Source organism: Hippocampus comes, unplaced genomic scaffold (assembly GCF_001891065.2).
Source record: "Hippocampus comes isolate QL1 unplaced genomic scaffold, H_comes_QL1_v1.1 scaffold59, whole genome shotgun sequence".
Classification (NCBI taxonomy): domain Eukaryota; kingdom Metazoa; phylum Chordata; class Actinopteri; order Syngnathiformes; family Syngnathidae; genus Hippocampus; species Hippocampus comes.
The window spans coordinates 2,434,883-2,453,869 of record NW_017805406.1 but is presented as its reverse complement, the minus strand read 5'-3'; the positions used below and the strand labels follow the sequence as shown (position 1 = coordinate 2,453,869).

General features: G+C 42.3%; 1 protein-coding gene across 4 annotated transcripts in view; it reads right to left on the bottom strand.

Moving 5' to 3' along the window:
• Nucleotides 1-5,141: 5,141 nt before the first annotated feature.
• The window catches only part of gabrg2 (gamma-aminobutyric acid type A receptor subunit gamma2), a 39,095-nt gene continuing 25,249 nt past the window's right edge, over nt 5,142-18,987 (bottom strand). For 2 of the 4 annotated variants that reach the window (XM_019873439.1, XM_019873438.1), the window contains 4 exons: nt 13,959-14,111; nt 11,828-12,033; nt 10,178-10,201; nt 5,142-6,891 (listed from right to left, as the gene is read on the bottom strand). In XM_019873439.1, the coding sequence (XP_019728998.1) occupies nt 6,613-6,891; nt 10,178-10,201; nt 11,828-12,033; nt 13,959-14,111 (662 nt within the window). In that variant the 3' untranslated portion in view covers nt 5,142-6,612. Of the gene's footprint in view, nt 6,895-10,177; nt 10,202-11,827; nt 12,034-13,958; nt 14,112-18,987 lie in introns of all 4 variants that reach the window. The other 2 variants (XM_019873440.1, XM_019873441.1) reach the window with 2 other exon arrangements.

Below are 18,987 nucleotides of genomic sequence, written 5' to 3'. Positions count from 1 at the left end.
AGCCTCCCATGGTATGTTTGACTTTCATTTTTTTTGGGGGGGGGGGCGGGGAGGGGGGGGTGCATATATTCCCCAGAGTTTTGATTTTCCGTGTGGCTGTTGACACCTCGGGCTCCTTTGAAAGCAAAGGAACCCTAAGTACATTTTCTTTTTTAAGACATCAGATGGTAAATAATTGATTTGATAAAAACGTCAGGTAACAAGCGCAGCATTTGACCATGTGGTGCTAGAAACAAGGTCAAATGGATCAGCAAAAAAAAAAAAAAAGAAGTAGAAATGTGATTGGATACTGAATATTTTGTCGATGAAATGCAGAGCAAGTTTCGGTCTGTTCTCGACAATCCACGAAGGGGAAGTCATGTGACTATGAACATTGATAACTTCGAGAGCAGATTTTTGTGCAACGCCCGGGATTGACCGACTTCAGTTTGTTGTGCATCACAAATCTTCCGCTGGAATATTTGAGCAACCCGAAGTTAGACGGGTAAAGCTTTGCAACTCTCGGAAGGAATCTACTTAATCAAGCTGCTGATGGATTTTCCTTGCTTTGCAAGAATGTTTGCTCTCGGGAGTTTGGTGTTTTCATCAGGAGTAGCGGCAGCAGGCCTTCTGCTGCATAGTTTGTGAACAACAGATCTTGTTTTGGTGGAAAATCGCTTTGGATCAAACAAATTGTACTCCTGCTGGACTGTGATGGCCTATTAGTGCTCAGCCGCAATTTGGGACAGAAAAACTTGTTTTGCAAGGCTGCTCCTGCCACATAAGGTGCAGCATATAGACCTAGGAATAAATTGCCATCAAAAAAGAATTCCACTGAGGTGATTTTCTTTTTTATGGCGCACTATGTAACCACCTTTGTATTGATTGAATGCTGCAAGTAAGAAAGTCAAGTCAAACCCAAACAGCATGCCTCACAGCTTTCAAATGATAACGCCAGCAGCATCTCACGATGACATTTTTGAAAATGTTTGCGCTTTATTGCGCTGTGCAACATCCGACTGAATTCTCAGGTGTGCATGCTGCATTTCAAGCAGATCACTCCAGGCCCGCGAAATGCACCTACCCATTGATTCAAAAGGTGAGGACATGTCGGGGATTACGGTGACGCGGGTTGTGCTTAAGGTTTGTGTGAGTCCCCCCCCCGGGGGATGGCTTGCTAATGTGGACGTACTTTGCAGTGTTTATGTACAAGCCCAACAACGGTCCCAGTGCAATAAGCATCCAATTCATCATCCCGCCCGCGGTGATTGCGGATCGGCGCGTCTTGGCGGTTAAGCCGCTGTAATTAATCCGTGTTTATGTTGTGTCTTTGGCTACGGGAAGGGGGACTTGTGCAACCTAGACCTGCTCAATGTTACTGAGCCGCGGCGGATTACCTTGGAACTGTTCACAATGAAATACCTGCGGGGGAAAAAATGTTGACTTGAGTCGCTGGCGTCACATGTCGCAGCCTTCATGTCCGAGGAAGGTCAAATTATGTTACGGGTGACATTTTAAGACGTGCGTCATAAAATGAGCAGTTCAACTGTTAATAAATGTCAACTCTAATGAAGCGTCTTATGTGTTGATGGGACCTAGGCCATCAGTACGTTTGTTAAAGATCATCATCGAAGGTACGGTTGGTATGACCAAAAAGTTGACTTTCGCTGTCCAGTGAGAAAATTACAAAACTATCTATCCTCCTCAATGTATTCAAAGTTGGTCCAGGTGCATCTTGCGGGCATTCACGCATCTCTAAATGTAGTTTTGGACTTTTCTCTCTTTGAACATCAAGTACTTGCTGGACAAAACAGTAGCAAAGATGAAAGCAATCGAAAACGCTGATCAACAACTAATTATTTCTGGTTTCGATGACATATTTTTTCTCAAAACATAGCAAAACGCAAAAATAAGCTTTTTCTGGTCAAGCGGTCTCAACGAAAATTTTAACATTCTTACCGCTCATATCAGTTTAAAAATGAGTCAAGGACTATTACCATGAAAAACACTGAATGATAATGCGAGTCAAGCGAAGGCATGCGACAATACGTTTTTCGAACTTCAGCGACCTTTCCGACCCTTCTGTATTTCCTTTTTGAAACAATAAAAAAAGAAGCCACAAATTTCCATTTTGGAAGCTTCGTGGGGCTTGTGCGAAGCCAGTATGATCTCGAACGTTCTTCCTTGCGCAAGAACAACATACTCAAATGTCATGGCATACTGTATTTGTGTGTTGTTAGATACACATTCCTATTTAAAATGATTTAATAAATGTCCTCAGAATTGTTTGTACAATAAACAGTATAATTGTACCGATAATTTAAATTGATATGTCGTCAATATATCGTGATACTCGCATTGTCATGGCACAGAGTTCAACTAATTCACCTGAGTTCATCCAGGGTACGGCTTGTATTACATGGGATTTGTATTTTCTTTTATAGTCCTTTTTTTTTTTTTTTTTTACGCATTTGAGAGGAAAACTACACCAAAGTTGAGTCGAGTCATACTGTGTAAAGACACACATGGTGATGAAAGTATGAGAACAAAGCCCAGAGAGATGATTCATGCGCCGGATGCATTATTAATAATACGCCTGCAAATCTCTGCACTGGGTCGCCCGCTGAAGAAGCGAAGTTGATGAAATCGCGTCGTGCGGCCGCTTCATTGGCTCTCTTCTGAAGCTGCCACCCGGGCTAGCCGAGCCACAAGTGCCTGTTCTGCAAGGGACACAGAGGGACAATGGGACACCGGTTTGACTTTGACTTGGCTGGATAAAATTGATTAAACAGGACCGAATGACAAAGAGCTGTCTTTGGAAACACTCACTTAAAAGATCTGTCAATATCATTTTTTACGTCCCCAAAGAAGGTATACTCGTGATGGCAAAGAGGAAGTGTGATGATAATAGAAGCAAAATCGAACTTTCATAGAAAATCTTTCGATTTTCTAGAGTGCTTTGTCCTTGTGCTTTGTGAAACCCCAAACCTTAGAACTGAAAGACAGTCTTGAAAACCGCTAGCCTAATGTGTTCCTTCATAGAATTAAACCAAACCATTTAATTTTGTCCAAAAAATCCGACGAGCGTAATGCTAACACGTAGCCTGATACAAAACATTCTATCAAAGCGAACGGATATTAGCATAGATTAGCATATCATTCAAAACATCTGGAACAAAACATGGAGCAGCAACACGTACAAACAAAAAATATTCAATTACTGACAGGAATGTAATCTTTGCTCTGTGTCAGCAACTGTTACTTGAGACCTGTTGGGGACCTTCTCTGCCTCTTCGTCTCGTCTTTAATTACGTTGCAGTTGACCAAAGTGCTCCACAACGTTGCGGCACGACGTGGTTTTATACTCAAGTTGCTCGACTCTAAATCTTTGTGTCCTGCTTTGAACCGTACTCCTTTTCAACGTGTATCTCATTCATTGAAACACAATTTCTACACAGCATGTGGCTGAAATATCTCCAGTACAATAATGTCACACGAAGATAAATGCACCAATTTTATTGTAAAATTTCACAGCTATGTGCAATTCTCTTATGAAAAGGACATGTTTGGAGACTATGCAGACGCTGTGCCCCCCCCCCCTTTTTTTTTTTTTTTTTTTTTCTTGTTCACACAACCCAAGGATTACATAGATACCAAATAACTTACATAAGCAGGAGAATTCGATCCATTTTGCTCAGTGACACCTTTTTATAATGCTTATGGTTATTTTTTTTTTTACCATTATTGTTTTTCAACATCGATAGCAGTCGAAAATGTTTTGTGTGCTCCTAAAATAAACCACAAAATAAATACAGTGTAGAGACAAACTGATTTGGTCCTATTCCATGAACTTCCTGCAAGTGAAACTAAACATTCAACATGCACACACTTCATGGCAATCCCCACTTCTTTACATTTGACACATGGTGAATAAAATACAACTGTGTGAAATGTGGAATATTTAATTTTCTTTTTTTTTGTTGTTGTTGTCATCTCTCCCGATCCGGAATGTAAGAATAATGACAAGTTGCAGTGCAAAGTCACGTGTCACTGTCGCCTTTGAGATTTGAAACCACCCCACAAACACTTGTACAACCAAAAATGATATGTCGTTTATTTTTTTTCGACATTGCAGTGTGTCAGATTAGTATTTAAGTCTGTAGCACTCAAAGCACAACACACGGATGAAGAGCAGTCGTGTAAAGAGGACACCATAGTGGTTGAGAGTAGACAACTAGCGTGGCAGTTTTGGAACACAAGATTCAAAACGTACAGGAAACCATGAATGATGGCCGACAACCTAATATTTGTTTTTTTTGTTTTCTAAAGAAGCTTCTAGTACAAGCAAATAAAAAGCATTTGTTGGATGATTTCTTTTTTTTTTTTTTTTTTTTTTTCAGAAAATCTGTGTGGCCTTTTGAGGACTTTATAAAATACGGAACTCGCCGCTGATAAGAAAAATGGTTCCCCACCCATGTTGGAGAAGGTTGACAAATGCTGAATAAAAGAAAAGAAAAAAAAAATCAATGAAACAATGCCCCCCCCCCTTCAGTGATGCTGAAGCTCCATAAAAGCAGAGTCACATTTGAGCAAACAAGGACAGACCTTGGTGAAAACATTGACCACAACATAGAAAGAACAAGAGAAACAAGAAGAGAAGTTTAGCGAAAGCTCCATTGACAGACCGACTAAAAAAAAACAAAAAATGCACCCTTTACGAATGCATAAATGTACTTTTTTTGAAGACGATATGAACATAAGTACAATTTATTTCCATGAAATAAATACAATAAATAGATAAATAAATACCCCCACCGTTGGATTATTCTATGGCATTAAATAAGTCTAATATACTGTCATTTTATATAATGTGGCAAGCTGAAATTACAAAATATATATTTTATATAGACCCTTTTCATTTCTTTTTCTTTGTTTTTTTTTCTAGAAAATCAGAAGGGTTTTCTTCTTTTCATAATTTATATACATCAGAACGGCATTTACAGATGCGTTTTTGTGCCATGACACTGGTCAACAGAAAATTTTAATCAGAGATGCCTTTATGTACCTATTTTTGATGCTGTATTAAAAATGCTTTTTCGTATGTTCTAGCACATCCTTTTTTTTTTTTTTTTTGCGATATTGTAATTTTATTTTTAAGTTTTGACCCAAAACAAATTTATAGCTAGAAAGGAATTCCTATTTGCAAACATTACTAAATGTATTACTGTATTATCCATTTTATTATGATGAAAACCTGATGTGCTAGAGAAAAACTGAGGGAAGCGTTAAATTCGTAACGCCCAAAAAAAAAAAATCTAAGTTTACAGGCATCTCCGATAAAAAAATTGTTGACGAGTGTTATTGCCCCGATCTATCAAAAACACGCCTCTCCCCCCCACCTTCCCCATGTCTTCAGTGCGTTTATATATTACACGACATGATACACAACATTTACAACGCTTTCATTTGCGTCTTCTCTCAGCACCACACCATTCAAAGCAAACGGATCGGAGGAACAAAACATTTGGGACTTTTCGGCTCCAACAAGCACGAAGTGAGAGGCTCCGCAATAAGGCTTTCACAGCTTTGTGTTTTGTGTCATCTTCGAAGTGAGCTCCACAAACGATCCTCCGGTATCTGCACTGACATCCGCTTTGGAATGTTGATGAGTTACGAGGTCGTCTTTGTGATGTTGCGTTTTTTTTTTTTTTTTTCTCACAAGCAGTGAAGGGCAAGCGCACAGAGACAAAAGTACCTTTGCTTGTGTGTCTTCTTGCATACAGAGAACACATTATGCAAATCTTGGCTTTTAACAGAAAATGTTGCTTGTGTTGAAAGCTGTGAGGAAAAAAAAACAAACAAAAAAACAAACGTGGAGCTAACCTTTCCACCTGAATGTAAAGATTTTTTTTTCAACCCCTGAATGATACCCAGCAATACCCGACAAAAATACGTGTATTTTTTTCTTCCTGGCCTTGAAAGGTGCATGCAATAAATATAAACACACTATCCAGTAGTAAAATATTTACAGTATTTGTACAGTTGTCCATAAACAACGTCGCCGCCGTCGCTTTGACTGCACACATAAAAATGGTAGACGATTTGTTGCGCAATCGCATTGGCCAAATTAAAACCTGCTTCAATTAGGGATGGGCATCGTAATTGATTAATTGGTGGTGACGAATTAGGTGGATTTGAAGCGGCTACGGTGAAATGGAGCGCGCTACCCGGCTGCAACTAACACAGGCGCGATATCGAAACAATTGAATTTGGTTCATGGGCTGGTTCAGCGCCCCATCTGAAGTGTCACCAAATGCCCATCCCTAATTGTGACACTTTTAAAGTGCTTGACACTTTGCAGCACAGTGATTCCTTCCATTTCACCACTTTCATTTCCATTGGTCCACGAAAAACAAAACAAACCAAAAACAAACCAAATGGGAGGCGTTGGCACAGTGAACAGAAGCTTATCACGCACAGGAATACTTCAAATCGGCGTTGATCGATCTTGTCATGCCGCTTAATGTAATGCTACAGGATTTGCGCCGTCTGCCGCTCCAAAACCGATGACTCTCTTTGAAGAAATGTCCCACACAGCGTCAAGAGCGCGGTGATAAGGCCGGACGTGCGCTCTTAAAGATAGAGATAGGAGACCCAGTAGACCAGGTTGAAGAGACCGAACGCCGTGGGGAAGAAGATGCGCGCGTACGAGTCAATCTTGGCGATGCGGATGTGCAAGCGGCCGTGCCGCCACGCCCCCGAGCGACAGTCCTCGAAGCAGCAGAAGAAGCTGGTGCAGTCCTTCCCGTCCAGACACTCGTAGCCGTACTCCTCGTCGCGCTCCTGCATGTGCGTGGCGTTGTTCATCTGGATGGCCGTGGCCGAGCGCGGGCGGATGTCCACCGTGGGCGTCTGCTTTCAAACAGGAAGCCGACAGTTAGCGCGTGGACCCGCGGCGGGGCCTCGGGTACCCTTCGTGAGTAGGACTGAACAATTCATCCGATCCAAATCCACCTCGCGATGTGGTAGGATATGCCAGACATTTAACATTTCATTTTTTCGGAAAAAAATCAAATGAAGAGAGAAAGCCGCACATTTGCACTATTGTTGTCATCCAATTTATGATTTACTGATTTATTTTGCAAATCAGTTTTGTAAATTTGTAGCTGTGATCGGCCAGTGTGTTTCGTTAATGCAAAAAATTATTTCCTGGTTTGTTTATCTTTGTAAAAAAAAAAAAAAAACATGGAAAGCTGAAAGTTATCGCTAATTAAATTGCAAACGCAATATTGAGGGGGAAAAAAAAATTGCAAATAGATTATTTTTCCAAATCATTCAGCCCTACTCATAAAACCAAACAAATGGGGGTTGTGGGGTCTCATTTGCGCTGCCACTTTCTTTTGGTGCCGTGAGTCAGCGATATGTAATTAGCCCCCTTGATGATAACTCGACTGCTAACCAGAACAGCAGCACCTATGGAGGTATGTCAACTGCTTGCAGAATACAAGAAGACATCGTTACACGCTACAAGAATAAATACTTATCCATATTCATTTGATTGTTTTGTATTTATTTTCGGCATTTTTTCAAATAATAGTAAAATGTTAACTATAGGTGAAATTGCAACCTTAAAACGGGAAATGCCTCGTGAACCAAGAAAACCCCTCTGATAATGTTTTGATTTTTTTTTACAGACTACTTTCAAGGTGGAGACAGGTTTTCCAAAGCATTATGATTTACTGTAGACCTATGTAAGGAAAAAAAAAGTCTGCCTTTTAATAAATGCCTTGCCCCCTCTAATCAGCAATTGCTAAGTATAATCCGCGAACCCCCGCCATTCTGAGGAAATACGGTAGGACAAAAATGTCAGCGTCTGTCATTATCAAGGGAGACAATGAGTATTCGAAGATGCCATTTCCATCCACTTTTTATCTTCAAAGTCATGCCACTTTCTGTTGCATAAATTGGGATTCCAGCAGTTTGGCAGATTAAATGCTTCGGCAGCATTGGAAAGATCCTCGACCTTGCTGATAAAGTGAGGTGTCAAACCTGTCTCCTAGAAAGACTCGGCATGTCGAGCATCGCAAAAAGCTCAAGCAGCATTTCACGTCACGGCTTCTCAGCTTGTGAATTTTTTTTTCTTCTTCTTTCTTTGTGTTCTCTGGTGATATATTAAAAACATTCCCGAAAATAGTCCCTGCCTAAGATTCCAATGTATCTTAAAAATGATTATTGATTGATGTCTACCTTAGGCCATGGTCACAGCAACGTAAGAAACGTTGCCGGTTGTTCGAAAATGCCATCCTGCTGTTTGCATGCGTCCTTAAATGAGCTGAGAATACTTCAACTTGACTTGACAGATGATTCCCTACAGCCTCATTTAGCCCAGCACTTGTGCACAAACCCATTGTCCCTTTTGAAAACGACACATAACCCCATATGGAAAACAGCATATGGGTTGCTTTGAGCACTTAGTAATTTTTTTTTTTTTTTTTGGTCGAGTCCAAATGAACGGACAGTATGTTGAGTTAATGAGGGGATTACGGCGAGCAGGTTATGACTTCGTTCTCAAAGGGGATTGGTTTAGAACCGGAGGCGGAGCAATGAGTGGAAGCTCAAGCAGAAGGAGCATTAGCGATGTCCCGCTCACGCCGGGCTGTGCTGGGTTGGTGTTAGCAAACAAAACAACAACCCAAAAAAAAAAAAAAAAAAACCAAAACAAAGGAGCAACACACTGACGTTGGCAACTTTAACTGACTGAACAATAGACAACCTCTCAGAAAACAAGAAGGGGAAATTCTGTGTGACACTTTTGACGGGATGTTTAAGTACCCACTCGGCTTGGCTGAAATTCGGTTCCAAAGCGATTTGGGGGGGGAAAGACCTCTGCTTTGAAAAGCACGTTTGTACACTATATGGACACAGGTATTGGCAAATGGGAAAATGCTTCTTTTTCCCCAATTAGGAGAAATAATACCCAAGCAAGCATTTTATGACATTCTACAACACTTGGAGTAGCTGTTGTCATTTTTTCATGATCCAGAAAAAACGTTTGTCAGGTCATCTTAGGAAAAAAAAAAAAAAAAGGCCTAGTAATGAGTTTTCCCAAAGATATCGGAATAAGAATCTGCTCCTCCAACTCTGAGGTCGGCAAAGGGTCAATTGTGCCATTCGGGTTGGGAAAGAAGTCCTGTCTCAGGTTGAGGAGTTCAAGTATCACGGGGCCTTGTTCATGCACAAGTGAGGGCAACATGGATGTGTACGGGATCTGTGCTTTGCACCATCTAAGTGATGAGAGAGCTGAGCCAAAAGGAAAAGCTCTCAATAGTGCTCGATCTGCATTGGTTGTGATAGGACACACTCACTGACAGTATCGTGTGTTTCCTTTTGTCACGTTTCTGGGCTCACCCTTAAAACACAAAGTTCAGTGCCCGGGTGGGTTCGGGGAACTGTTTGAGATGCCCACCCCCGAAACATGAAGTGTTCCGTACGTATTCAACCTTGGTCACAGCTGAACTGCAAACTGAAGGAGACCGCTGTCCATATAGTGCATGTGGAAATTTGGATTGTTGCTCGCTCCCTTCCACCTTCCTTACGTCTTACCTGATATTTAAACGCACCTCTAATTAGTCTCAACACTTTGTGGGGGGGTTGTCTGTTTCAGTCTGTTAAGGCTCTGCTGACTCTGTAGAAGTGTCAGGTTGAGAAGCCCAACGAACACAGAGGTAAAGTCTCACTGGCAGGACGGGAGGTGGCGGGGGCGTGGGGGGAAGCTTTTGCAGCCGCAACGCGTTTTGGTTAAGACAAGAGTGAAACAGGACAGAGGGAGCCAGAAGCAGTCCAAGCTGGGCCTGGACTTAATGTTCCTTTCGGTAGAGGATCAGTAGGATGCTCATTTAAATTGTAAAAACAAAAAAAAAAAAAAGAAACTGCTTGAGTCTGGCTGGCTGGCTGCCTCCGCACTGTGCACAGCAGAGAACACTTTCAATGTCATTTTTCTGAAAACTGTTCATCAAATGAGGAGGTGCATAATAAAAATGCAGGTAAGATAAAGAGGGAACTGAGAGATGCATATTTTTGCTGTAGATCAGAAAAACAGGATGGTGCTTGAAGGATCAACCCCCTCCCCCCTCCCCCTACAAAAAATAAATAAATAAAAATTGCAGCAGAAACATGCAGTTAGACACAGGCAATATACCTTGGAGGAAAAGAGCCGGAGGAGCTTTTGTCCAGACAGGAAACAAAGAATGTGAGGAATTGAATAAGAGAATCAACAACAAACAGAAAACGAGACATCAATAACCGCAATTCAAAAAGAAAGCACAAGGTAATGCATGAAAAGAGCAAACTCCGCGCCAGTCGGAATGGAAAAAGGAGATACTGTAGAAGGACATACAAAGTATGACAACAGATGACAAAATGCATGGTGGAATAGACTTAAGAGTCTGTTTCAAAGTACTGTCCTTTCTTACACTTAGCATTAGCTTTGATATGATTGCAGTATTAAAATCATCAATAGCGAGTTTGTCATGAATGTCACCTTGAGTAATCAAATGGAAAACAAACAAACATACACACACAAAAAAAACAACAAAAAAACCCGATAAGATTGACTCGTATAACCTTTCTGTTCAGAATCGACAACTACTTGGCAGGACAGGTTGGCTGGCTCTTCAGCCACGCCGCATGATCTCTTGATGGATTCAAGGCGAAGCTGAAAACCAGCGCCCTGACATGTGACATGGGTCTAAATTACAACTGTAACAGATGTGCGGCGGATTAGGCGACGGTTTGAGCTGAAGGACTCGCTCACTGAGTAAGTCGAGGTGACAGTGATCGGGAAGATGCTCCCTTAGGGATACTAAGCTTTTTTTTTTTTTCCTCCTGAGGATTAATGTCAGTGTAATACTTTGGGGGAGGGACAATGAGAGTGATTGAACCTTAACCTACTGTGGATATATAAAGTCTACATGACCCTGTTCAAATTACAGCTTTTATATATATATAAAGACCAATACAAATTAGTAGTACACATTTTCACCATTAAAATGACCTTTAACCTGTAGGACTTGCACACCACAAGAACCAAGGCAAGGGCATGGAAAATCCTACTGGACCCCCGACACCCTGCCCACCACCTTTTCCAGCTACTCCCTTCAGGCAAACGTTACCCAACCATGCGCACCAAAACCAGACACTTTAAAGCGCTTAAGGACTTTCTGTTGTCCTACAATTATTGCGACTGGTCACTTAAAAAATTGGCGCAACGATGATCTGCACCAACTGCACAACCGTCATAGTATTGTATTGCACACCACTGATCACTTGATCTCTGCTCGGTGACTCTGCGCCTTGTCGCACAGCTGTCATTGGGTGGTACGGCTTCACAGTGGTACCTTTACATTATGGAAAGTCTTTCGATACTTATGTCATGTCTTTGTTTATCGTTGTTGCTTGTTATGACGATACTAGTGTAGCCTGTATAACCGGAGACAAACTCCTTGTGTGCTCTACATACTTGGCCAATCAAGATGATTCAGATTCTGACTCTGCTATGGTTGTACAAATGTTCACAGCCTCTTATAACTGGCGCCGTGGCTAACTTCGGTATTAACCAGGCACATTCAAATTCATGTAAAATGGAAGTCAGCACACAACTGCCTAAATTTAAAGTAGCTCTGATTAACCCCATTTTTTTTCCTGACATTTTTGTCGTCGAACAGCTGAACTTTATTTGAGGTTAATGAAAGGTACTCTAAATGGCACTGGCAGTTGTGTGCTAACTGCAATTCATCCAATCCAAAATAGAAGATAAAACACGACCTCTTAGATTCAGAAGGGCACTCACCGGGTTTTTCTTCTTCTTGTCCTTTTTGGCGCTTGGCTTCCGATTGCTGACAAAGTAGTGCAACGTGCCATACTCTATTAGTGCGGCAAAGACGAAGATGAAGCAGACGGAGACAAACAGGTCCATGGCTGTCACGTAGGAGACTTTAGGAAGAGACTTCCTGGCAATGGTACTCAACGTAGTCATGGTCAGCACGGTGGTGATGCCTGGTAATGACATCATAGACGATGGTTGTCGAGCAAGTTGGCAACAATTATCATCATGGCTAGAATTATTGCAAGAATCAAAATCTAAAAATGGATGCCTCATTTTTTGCTTCAGAAAACTTGCCATTATATCAGCCCATAAATGGTGTTGGAAGGAAGCTGTTGGGCCCATTTGTAGTGAGTTGCTAAAGAAATAAGCAGCACTGAGACAAGCATGTAAATTAGTTTTCATTATGGAGATTCACCATGCATTGGAAATTGTCATACCTGCACGGTATTATTTATGTTTTAGACATGGCCATACACCCGATTTTTCATAGTTATAGATCCTAAATTCCAGATTCGTAACACACGGCATGAGTGCATCACCCTCAAAGTAATTTTACCCCTCAAGGGAATATGTGTTTTGACCACGACTAAGAACAATATGCATCCCTTAAAAACTGATATGACAAATTAAGCAAAGACCTGGAAAACATTTTGGAGGAGCAGAACAAGAACAAAAGGACACATTCATTGAGCAGGCTGCTCATGAAGTCAAACAAAGCCGTGTTGAAATATCGCCGCGTTTAATTGATGCAAAACGAGGATTAACGGAGGCTGTTTGATTCTGTGCTCTTAACAGTTCGATCCCCACGGGAGATCGCATAAACAGCTGTTTTGTACTCCCCTTGCTCCATACGGTTTACGGTTCATCTCCCATTGACCACCAACACACCGACACTACATTCCAATAAACACCATCTGGTAATCCTTCGCCCAGTCTTGCTCTGGCTCTAATGATGATGTGGAACAAGGCACATGGAAAGGGTTTATATGATCGCTGATACTACAGATTAGCACTCCCGTCAGTGGCATAATACCTCCGGAATACAAATAAACAAAGCTGCCACCTTCCCTTTCACTGAATTGGGAGGTTTGCATTGGCCTACTGTTGGGAGTCTGTATTTGGTGTGGAGCAAAAGACATCTGCCTGTCTCAAGACGAATATTTCAGCATTGTGAGTGAATTGGTTTATTTCGGGGTGGCATTGAAGGATTAAGAATGATGTCATCTGAATTAATCCACTCCCCAACCACCTGGCTGCTTGTACTGCCCGTATAATCTTTCAAAGGGGAAATTTGGATTTTCCTTTCTTGGTATAATTTTAGCAGGGATTGGACTCTGTTCGCACATCCGCGGCAAATGGTGCTGAAATCCGCCAACGCTCGAGTACGCGATCTATTTTTAGAGATTGATGGCAGACAAAGTAATGACGACAGCAAGGTAGGAGGAAGCGCTCTTCCCCGGCGGATTCTTGTACATTCCGTTCTGCCTGATAATGATCACATCGCATGTTTGGGGGGCAAGATTTTCAGCCTTTCGGGTCCGAAAAGAAAGCTGACAAGGAGAAAGCTACATGACGAAAAAAACACATCCATGTCACGTCCCCTGCAGGTGAAGGAAGTTCAAAGCCTGACGGGGTTTGTTGATATTTAAACTTTTGCTCTCGTTTTAAGTCCTGCGTCCTTTTCCTTTGCGTGGATCGAAGCCGCAGCAGCCCCTGTTCTTCTTGTGCTGAGGCTGCATCCCGGCATCTTTTGCTGCTGCACTGCATAATGAATGCCTCATTAAAGCATGCGTGAAAACATGTGCCAGGATTGGCTCTTCTTATCAAGATGGACTAGATTCCTCGTGCCTGTCTCAGAGGGAAAGAGAAGGGGGAGGAAGGAATGCAAGAGGAGGAAGGAAAGCGGCCGACAAAAGTAGACGGCTTTTCAATCGGAGGTTAAGTGGCGGCGCCGCCGCCGAGCTCTTCGTATGTTTCAGGGGCATACTTGCCAATGAATTTAAGCGTGACAGGGTGTGCGGGCCAGTACCAATGTGCGATTACAGATCATCTGAATTTGGATTGCCAGCATTTGACATGCAAAGCACAAGCTCACCTAATGACGTCCTGGCTGGCACCGCATCCTTGTTGATCCAGAATGAGACCCAAGAGAGGACGACAATGAGCGTGCACGGTATGTAGGTTTGGATGGTGAAGTAGCCCATTCTCCTGCTCAGATCAAAGAAGACCGTCAGCACCACGTAGTCGCCTAAAAGAGAGGAAAAGAGGACAAAACGGGTCAGATTCCATTTCACTCGATACACGTAAACTCCTGACAGCCGGAATATGCCGCACAGCACTCTTCCAACCGTCCTACTAAGTCGTGCTGTATTAACACACGATGATCAAACACAGCTGTCGACAGCGAACATGAACAAACTCTGACGTCTGACGATGAATATGTCATGCTGAGTAACCAAATTGTTTGCTGAAGAAAGCTAGCGCATTCAAAAAAATGGAAATGTGGTTTAAGAGTCTTGCTTTTGGGCCCGTGTAAGACAATGATTTGTAACAACAACAAGTAAAACCAAGGTTGTCATTCCAAGATGAAAAAACACAAAATGCAAAATGTCTTAGGTTGTTCTTGATTAACGTGTTGTGGTCTTGTTTGCTGAATTTTTGGGGTTGCATCGTCAACACAGATGTCACACTATGCACGGTCCACCATTGATGCTGCAATAACCAACCCGCCCACACATACATGGTCGTGTAGTTCATTCCAAACAGTGTACCATTTCAATTTCCTGAATACGTATGCAAACTTGAGCGTAGACGCTTTGATTTCTGCATCTTGATCAAAACCGAAGGCTAATTTAGTTTAAATTTTGTTCAACCGTTGGGATTAAACTGAACTGAACGATACAGCCTGTGATCGAGCTCATTCCAGTTAGCTTTGGTAGTGCTAAAGCTACTCTCAACTTCAACTGACTTTGGGTGTACCTGTTGGCATCCGTTGGCTCATTTTAGTAAAATGGCAGCTCAGCGTGGGCCGCTGATCTGCTAATTGATTAACATCAAACTGTTCGCGGTGTCGGAAACCTCCGCTGGCCTCTCACTATGGCTTGTAACCTGCAGGGCACAAGCCTTCTCTCTGTCTCAGTCGTCAGTGTGATGGTGAGTGAGAGAGAGAGAGAGAGAGAGAGAGATTGTTCGATGGCTGCCGGCGCTTTGCGATAGACTGGCTGCAGCTGGGGTACGAACAGCTGGCTAATAATTTTCCTCATGAGAAAGGGCGCGTCGCAGTTTATTGCGAGAGCAGCCGACATCTGTGTGTTTTTGCGCTCGCGCTAATGAGCGACAGAGAGAGAAAGACGCGAGACTGTTGGTGTTTATTATTTTGTTGCGATCAGCGCCAGCGAGTTCCTGTAGCATCTGGATGGAGGGGACCAAGTCTGGGCGATATGAAATAATGTTCGGTGACCCCTACAGCACAGCCGTAACTGTTCAGATGTATTTTTCTGCTGATGCAGGCTGGTGCGTGGCATCTGCTTTGTGGGCAATACAGGACTTGAGGGTTCGGCAGAGCACTGTTTACATTTTAGTAGCATTACCAGAGCAAATAACCCTTTCTACCAAGATCCATCCTTTGCGACTGGTTAATCCATGTCATCCTGATGTCGTCTGTAGCGCAAAACCTCCTTCACATTTCCACACCTTTCATAACAATGGTCTTTCCAGCATGGCTGAAATTGGTCGTCGAAGGTCTCTGTTGGCTTAAGCTCGCCTTCATCCATTCACCAGTTTCATTCCAGGCCGCGGCATTTGCCAACACGACATTTTGTGGAGCCGTTATCGACCCGTGCCCTCCACTGTGGCAAGCTGATATATCAGTATCAGCCCGCCTTGCCATTCGAGCAAAGGGGGTCATGCATTAGTTGGTTAATCACGTCCTGATTGCACATAGTTTCAAGGCTTCGGCGTGTGGATGATACACACACATTCATGGACGAGCAACAAGCATAAATTTGAAGCTTGGTGTGCTCATCCTGGTCGTTAGAGACTTCAATCCTGATTCGCGCTCTCATCGACAAACAACTTGATGACTGTCCAAAAAGGAGTATATAAATGTATTTTTTTATGTTCCTATTATTATTGTAAATATGTGTTTTTTGTAATTTCCTATCCTGTTGGTACATAGAAATCGCTTGAGGAAAAAAAAAATCCAAGTCTGTTTTCTACAATGGATGTCAATTGCATTCAAATTCAGAAATGAAACGTTGACAGAAGGACAAGGTGCGTTTTGATGAAAGGAAATGTTGACGCAGCTCATCCCGGAATGCATATTGGCGTAGTGTTTTCAGTTGAATTCTTTTTTCGGTCTTCGTAACGGCCCTCTGAAACTTGGGAAAGAGGCTGCAAAGTGAGTAGCGGAACCCCTGACGCGGAGCTCTCACCATCTAACGTTTTCTCTTATTCATGACCATCACCACCGAGGGGTCCAATTTACACCCAGTGGACCAGCAGTGAATGTAATGAAGCGGCTGTACGTGCCGCTGTGATCTCTCGGTCTTTCACATGTATCCAACATCGCCCACATCTTCAGCTCCTTCCCTATCCGGCTAACAATCATCTGATCCAAAGTGCTAATTTCTCCTGTAACAAGAACACAAAGATAACAGATCAGTACAGTGAAGGCGTCCTATGCGACGCTCTCTGCCCACCGTTAATAAAATGAGCTGATCATCCATCGCTGGAATTACATTGCTTTTAAGTCAGACTCACTCGAGACAAGGACAATTTTTTGCTGACCCAACCCATGCAAAAATACCGACAGCAGCACAAACCTGCCATTGAGATATTCTTTTTATTTTCCCTCTTTTTTTTTTTTTTTCTTTCACTGAGAATCGCACAGTTACTTCAAGCTGATGTAATCTACGGAAAGCAATAAAAACTTGGTGGGCCTGATCATTCATCAGAAATCAGCTCTTTATTGTCGGAGGCAACACGTTTAACAGAAAGAAAGCGATGGGAAGGCATAATAATGCTTTCAGCTTTAGCCATACTGTGATGAATATATGTGTGTGTGTGTGTGTGTGTGTGTGTGTGTGTGTATATATGTGTATATATATATATATATATATATATATATATATATATATATCGAAATGTTGGCCGAAAAATTCTTATCTGAGTTATAGCAGAGAAGATTCATGCGGAACAGTGACCAGGAATATGGTCGGAATGAAACCTGCCATGCAAACGCAGGATTGCTGACCAGATGAGAGAAAGAAAATTTAAAAAAAAAAAAAAGTCACATGAGAATATCATATCGTCGTTTTGCTGGCAGAGAGCTTGCAAATTGTTGGAGATATGCATGGACAGCAGAGACCCGAGGCTCAGGCTGGCCAATCTAATTCGAGGCTGCTGACAGGCCGTCCTCTAAACGCTTGGGGATATAAGAGGTGACAGCGTATGTAAATGTGCAGGTTTGACTGAAAGACGGGAAGCTTGCTAATGACCGGGGTTACGCCTCGGCTACTTGCCAGGGTCAATGGTACTTAGCCGGAATGCTTGCTCATCACTCTTTGGTGACATGACGAATGGCAGATGATAAACAAGTTCCCGTGTTGCTTGGTTGTATCGTTGCAGGCTGCAGTGGCCATTTTATACTTTGCCACCTGCTCATTGAAATATAAAAGGAAAATAATTTTGAGTCTAACTGTAAAACTGAGAAACATACAAAGGGGGACGAGTACGGTGCCTGGGAGTTGAGTCTGTTCACACAAAGAATAAAGGCAGCGGACTTTTCTGTCAATTTTTGCATTGGTAATTGCAAAACTCCATCATCAAATTCATCCAATGGTTGCTTTGTCTCCTCTGTTTCTGCTTTACTTCCACCTCACCTTGTCTAAAAATGGCCGCATTTGTTTTTCACACACTGAGCCGAGATGTGATTCAAAGCCGTTATGTAAGCGTTGGCGTGTTCTTAAAATTGAACGCTCACCCTTCTTCCCTCGTTCTCTTGATACCGCGCATCATCGCCGCCTCATTTTCACTGCTAACACAACATGCTATGACCTCCGATGTCTGACAATGACACAACGGATTGGTCTTTACAATCGCTATCAAGACATTTAATAGACGTATGGATAGATGGGTGAAGTTTACAAGCCTTAAAGTCACTGGAATGGGTCTTGGTTTATCATCTCCGTCACCACGTCAATCATATTTCAGATACTGTAGTGTTTCCCTTTCCTTTTAGTCACCGCAAAGTTTTGTGAAATGGGCGTCCTTGAAAATGAAGTGCTGTTGTCGTTGCAACCCATCTTTTTTATAAATCCCCCCTCTGTGCTAAAGTCCGACTATTCCAGTGGAACGTTCAGAAAATATTGCTTCAAAGAAATTGAGAGAGCTTCACTTGCAAACACATTTGCATGAAAGCAGGTTAATCCTCTTAGTAAACACAGTCCGAGCTCGCGTCGATGACTTCAAACTGAATTTCACGGTGTCCTTTTGCAAAAAGTTCATGCTCATAAACCCGCCTCGATTTGCTACGGTATCTTTGATACTCATTATAGACAATAACATGCCACTCTAAAGCTTTGTGAAGGTGTAAGACGGCGCTCAGGGCATGGGATTGTTGGTTCAGCAAAGATTGATTGAACACAATGACCGAAAAAAATGTGTGTGTGTATACATTATATATATATATATATTTATATAAGTATTCTATAAGCCTACACTGAAGCAGAGAATCAAATATTTCTCTCACACACACACACACACACACACACACACACACACACACACACACACTTTTCCCCCCCAAGTACATTGCCAAAAGTATCTAACAACTTCATGTGCAAGTCCACATAAAAGGAAAACATCTCCATAAGCAACATCTCTGACACAGTTGGCCTACTTTTTTTAATCATTTGGCTCAGCACCCTTGCTTCACTCGACTCGATGACCTCCATCCATGCCTACAGCATCTCAACTAAAAAAAAATAAAAATATTAAGAACCTCAATACTACCATCCACTTGCAAGATAATTTTGGTTTGGGAAGCAATGCATTGGCGTGTCCTGTTTTCTCCATCTGAAGCTTCTGTAGCAACTGTTGCCGTGTCCAATTAAAAGTAAATT